This window comes from Limulus polyphemus, unplaced genomic scaffold, assembly GCF_000517525.1.
Source record: "Limulus polyphemus unplaced genomic scaffold, Limulus_polyphemus-2.1.2 Scaffold11561, whole genome shotgun sequence".
NCBI classification, from domain to species: domain Eukaryota; kingdom Metazoa; phylum Arthropoda; class Merostomata; order Xiphosura; family Limulidae; genus Limulus; species Limulus polyphemus.
In genome coordinates, this window is record NW_013677171.1 from 6,666 (window position 1) to 12,637 (window position 5,972).

Below are 5,972 nucleotides of genomic sequence, written 5' to 3' on the forward strand. Positions count from 1 at the left end.
TGGTAAGAAGTAAGTGTTTTAATGGACGACAAGATCAACTGGGTGTACTTTGTCTATACATGTTTGACATAATCATAATCCAAAGTAATTTGGTAAGAAGTAAGTGTTTTAATGGACGACAAGATCAACTGGGTGTTCTTTGTCTATACATGTTTGACATAATCATAATCCAAAGTAATTTGGTAAGAAGTAAGTGTTTTAATGGACGACAAGATCAACTGGGTGTTCTTTGTCTATACATGTTTGACATAATCATAATCCAAAGTAATTTGGTAAGAAGTAAGTGTTTTAATGGACGACAAGATCAACTGGGTGTTCTTTGTATATATGTTTGATAAGATTATAATCCCAAGTAATCTGGTGATAAGTAAGTGTTTTAACGGACGACGAGATCAACTGAAGCGTTTTGTGCCCATATATTTGACAAGTATGTTTGTTAACTAGAGTAGTAAATAAAGTAAATATCCGGATAACTGTTGATGCATGTATCCTAGCAACTGGTGTAATATTTGTCTAGATAGTAGTCAATATATGTCCATACAATTAACAATAAATTCTTACTGAAAAGGAACACGTTTTATGTACAGAGAATTGTATAGGCTAACCGAGGTCCAACAGTTAACAAGATGTGCGACGATGTCGTTAGTACGTTATGTCGTCAGTTGAGTTGCAGAAACTTAAAGTATCCTGTGAGGTAACGAGATAATTTTAAAAAGGTTCACATATTTGTATCCAGATGGCGTTTGTAGATAATTTATTATAGAATTAATGTATTAAATAGTTGTGATTTTTTAATGTAAATACGTGTTGAATTACCTGATGCCACTAACGAATCGTATTATGATTTAATATTTGCTCACAACGAAACATTTACTCCAAAGTTTGGTCGTTTGAACTAATTTTATCATTTGTAGTAAATCCTTCATAGTCACGATCGGACTTTCCACAGACTTTATAATTTACGTGCAAGGAATGACGAAATAATTAAAATGAATATTACGATTTTGATTTCTTCTATATGTTATATATACTCTGCCTATGTTCCTATCAGAAATTCACTCACACAGTGGTTCTTACTTGTGTTTTTTTTTCCTTTGGTCGAACTCACGTTTTTACATCTTTTTCCCATACCCACGCCGAATCACTTTCTTTGTTTAGGTCATTGCACCTTGATCTCGAATATCTGATTATAGCATTTCCCAACCATAGACGATGCTGTAATCTCTATAGTGACTAAACTTAGAAAGGTGACCGCTGTACCCAATCACTTTGAATGCTATAAATCTCTAATCCTTTAGAGACTGACCAAAACCTGGTCGTTTTTTATACTCACTTACAACAAGGTACGGAACTAATTTGTTGTGTTTAACTGTAAATAATTTTCTAAATTTGTTATGACATCTGAACTTTCAGGTATTCTATTATTCAGATAATCAAGCTTCGAATCCTGGACTTTGACCTTGCATATTATTGCGAAGAGGCAGCTCTAGACATATACGAAGGTGAAAATGAAAGGGGAGATTTGATTGGTCATTTTTGCGGATACAAAGCTCCACGTCAAATCCTATCAAGAGGAAACAGTCTGTACCTGACTTTTTTCACCACCGACAAACCTCGTAATACTGGCTTTAGGATATATTTGGAACATTCACCTTCTATAGGCAAGTGAATTTATCCTTAATAGTTCCACACAAAATGCTAGATCTTAACTAAGGCATATGTGTGCTAGAACAAAATATCACAAAATAAATAGAAAAAATGGGAATTTAAAAACCTGTAAATAGGGATCGTAAAAAAGTAAGAAAACAAGGCTGGAGATACTGTAGACATTATTTACTCAAACTATAAACTCTTATTTTCGTTCCATGCTGTTACCTAGAATTACATTTCGTGGAGTCAAAATAAGGATTTGTCTTTTGAGTAAATAATGTCTACAGTATCTCCAGTCTTGTTTGCTTACTTTCTTACATCCCTATTTGTAAGTTTATAAATTCTCATTTTTTTATTTATCTTGTCTGCTGGCCTTTTTGTGCTCAACTATAGGCAAAGGATTACTTGATATGTTAGCTAACTTTATACATTGTAATGATAATAAACATAGCTAGTAGCTAGCTGATACGGTTCATGATGATTTACTGTAGCTATTGACTATTTGATCGCATTACTTCGCAATGTTAAACTGCAACTGGAGATTGTCATGCAGATTTGTTGGAGAATACAGAGAGCATTTATATTTTTTGTGTAGCTGAATTATCTATATATAATGCATAGCAATAGACAAATATATGTCTAGACTAAGTCACAACCCCCATCAAGCGCGTTTAAAATTTTGCCGGTAGAAAAGCAACCTTTTCAAATAAAACATATACATCTAAAACATCACTTTAAATAAATCTTTGTGTCTTTAAAAGTAATTAATCTACGAATGTGTATAATAAAATTTAATATTATGTGTATTGATTTTTTTTACTCCTTCACTTCATACATAATATAGAAGTTGGTTCCCTAAAGACATTGATTGTATAGTGTACAAAGCATTGAGTATCTACATGTTACAGCCATCTAATGTTCATCTGTTATTGGCTAGTAATTTCTGTTTCAGCCTGCACCTAAGCTTTTTAAAGGAACACCAGGTATTTGTAAGAAAACTAACTTCAAGAGGTAATGATAATATCGTTTATACTCAAATTATGATGTGTTTTAGCTTATGGGTGCAATATATAAAGCCGTTTTTGTTGTAGGCTGACAAAAGAATAATAATAATTAAAAAAACGGGCCATTTTGAGCGGATTTTTTTTTCCTGTGAGTCTAATATGCGTGCTTTCTTGTGCATTTTTATATGTGTATAGCCTAAGCAGTCGAAGTAGGAATGGGCAGAATGATGGCCACACCCACTTTGAGGTTGTACCATTTCAAAAAGCATCAAATGTTGTAATATTATTCCGCCCATTCTTACCTTGTTTCCTTACTTTTTGGTGCTCCCATTCCGACTTCCGAATCTATATTTAAACTTTTTTAACACTTTTCTCGTGGCTTTTTTTTTGGTACTAAGTCTCGAGGGTGACTGGCTCTAGGCTTATCCTTTTCGTAGCTTTTCTTAAAGCTATCTCTCGACATTTCCTGCCTTTTGCTATATATTTTTTTTTCAGGGTGACAGCCTTTTCTTTGGCTAATGGCTAAGGCTTGTTTCGCATATTCAGCATTACTGTTTCTAAACTTATCTCTATTTTTGCAGTAATGCTCTCTTCGCTCGGACAAAGATTTTTCAAGGTTATCAACATGCGATTTTCTCTTTTCCTCTCGTTTTGTTTCCTTGAAAGCAATGACGTATTTAATGTCGATGCATTTTGTTGATTTAGTGAAAACAAAACCCCTCAGATACGAATGAAATGTTTTCACCAGTTATAATATTTTCTTGTATGGAACAGAATGCGGTCCGTACATCGATCCCCCTACTCTCTCGGGGGGTACGTAAAAGTATTTACCAAGTCTAGTGGCAATCGGTTCAACAACTTGCCAATTTTAAGCTCACACACACACACACATATATATATACAAAAGCTTGTCAAGTAATAATTCAGATAACGGGTTTTAACTTAAACGGAACTTTCCTGTAAACATATTGATTTTATTTTGTTAAATAACTTGGAACATTCTATATATTTATTTATGAAAATAAAGCTATTCTAACATGACATGCAGTTGTTTGTTTATTAGTCCTTGCTTGCTGTAGTAAATATCCTAAAGTTTTTAACTGTTGTAACGAAGAAATCAACTTTTCTAAACATCATCAATAATTTTGATAAATTAATCTCCGACCACCTATCAGTCTATTTTTGCCGTTAAAGTTTTTTTTTGTAAACATTCTTTTGGTGTTTAGTTGAATGGTCAGGTTAGAGGTTCTTAAGGTTCAGGCATAGCTATTATAATTTAGAATTTATAACCAGAAATGGAGGGTAATCAGTTAACACCATCCGCCGTCTATGCTGTACTCTTGATCAAGTAGTGATGTTGGTTGTCATAGTTACATCCACAGTTGAAATTGCACAGCTTGTTCAGCAATATATCGATCCACGTTTGGTAATTCTAACTACTTCATCACTGTTTTACGTTCTACTTATTTTTAAAAATATCACAGACAGTGGAAATAAAATCATTTCGTAATTCGAAACTAATGTATTTAGATCTGTAAAATTGTTGGTGTTGTTGTCTTAGAGCAAAGCTGCCACCTGCATTCTGTTCATCGCGGGGAATCGAACCCGGATTTTTTGCGTTGTAAGTCCGTAAACTTACCGTTCACTCATCGGGGGGCCACTGAACACTTTAGACAAGAATTAATAAATACATTTAAAATATTGCTTATTGAAATTTAAAACCTTTTCTCGATCTTTCTACAATGTTTTTTAGGTTTTCGTGGATGATTTTATTTTTATGTTGTATGGAAATATATATGTTACTTTCTGTCATTTCTAGCTCACTGCAAGCACGGAGAATTGCAGTGTCGGCATCAGACCAAATGTGTCACAATAGACCTTGTATGTAATGGTGTTGATGACTGTGGAGATGGTACCGATGAAGAGCGGTGTGGTAAGCTTGTTATAAATATTCACTCATTTTAGAACTTAGATAACTTTAATGTTACATATCTTTAGTAGTTAGGCCATACTTTTCTATTTCATTAGGATATCAAACCACGTTTTTATAAAATACCAATCACATGTTGAACTCCCGTTACATCCTAGTAAACAGAACGTATTTCATTCAGAAAAAACAACAGCAGAGTGATATGTAGTAATATTTTTCTATAATATTGTCACACACGTTTTGTTACCAAGATGTTGGTTTATTGTTGATTTAGTGCGTAGTGTTATTTAAATGTTGTAGTTGGTTGGGTGGACGATCTATGAGACTGATGAGAATTTACTTTCTTAGAAATGTTAATGTTGGATTGGCTGAAATATCTTCCGTGATACAGAAAGAATCTAATTCAAATAACTGTGATATTTCCAGAGGTTCCAGTGGATCTCAACTTGTCTTGTGGTAATCCACAGATTCCTCCAGTACTGGGAAATAAGAGAATTGTGGGTGGAAGGGATGCGATCCCTGGAAGTTGGCCTTGGCAGGTGTCGCTACGAGTACGTGAATTGGAGCCGTACAGTCACCAATGTGGGGGTTCTTTGATCAACAGACAATGGATGGTCACAGCAGCACATTGTTTCAGAACGTAAGAATTAAAAGTTATATATGTTTGTTTATTGTGAAAAATCAAAGCTTAATTAGATCATTTAAAAAATAGTCTAGGTTGTGTGTGAGAGAGAAGATTTAATCTTGTACTTTTTATATAAGATGAGGTGTGTAAGACTCGTCCTTCTTCTTAAATTTACTGGCATCCATTCCGTATAATTATATACGGTATTTCCTCGCGAAATAGAGGTGTCGACACATTAACGTGTATTATGTAGAGTCCATAAGACTAGTGGACGTTAAACATCTGGAGTAAACGCGTGACGTTGAATGTATAGCTATGTATGATTTTTGCCTGTTGATACCGTTCTCAGCTATTGATATATTTGTTCTAATTTCACCCAACAAGAGCCACGTTCACAAGTTCTCCCAACCGTCGAAAGCTGTACGAGCGGTAACTGGTATGTGACCAATAAAAGTATGTTTTCACATTGAACGAACTTTCGTTCAGATTCAACACTATTGTGGTTGCAGGATACACTTATTTAACGTTATGTTAATTGATGTTATGTTACATATATATCAACTACAGTTGTAGTTGTAAATCATGACGAAATGCTGCTATTGGAACATATTCTCTATGTTTGTTGTCAAAATCTCCTACTTTTAACTGTTTATTTAACATTGCTATCCTCTGTTGGTTAATTGAAACATTCTTACCCAGTAGGAAAAAACAGGAAGAGGGGTGGTTTGTGAAATGTTTGAAACATATTTCATGTTTTTCATGT

General features: G+C 34.0%; 1 protein-coding gene across 1 annotated transcript in view; it reads left to right on the forward strand.

Annotated features, from left to right (window-relative positions):
* The window catches only part of LOC106476782 (transmembrane protease serine 6-like), an 8,276-nt gene extending 3,017 nt beyond the window's left edge, over positions 1 to 5,259 (forward strand). The window contains exons 3-5 of the mRNA XM_013937408.2: positions 1,430 to 1,661; positions 4,474 to 4,587; positions 5,011 to 5,259. Coding sequence (XP_013792862.1) covers positions 1,430 to 1,661; positions 4,474 to 4,587; positions 5,011 to 5,228 — 564 coding nt within the window. The 3' untranslated portion in view covers positions 5,229 to 5,259. The remainder of the gene's footprint in view (positions 1 to 1,429; positions 1,662 to 4,473; positions 4,588 to 5,010) is intronic.
* The last annotated feature ends 713 nt before the right edge of the window (positions 5,260 to 5,972 follow it).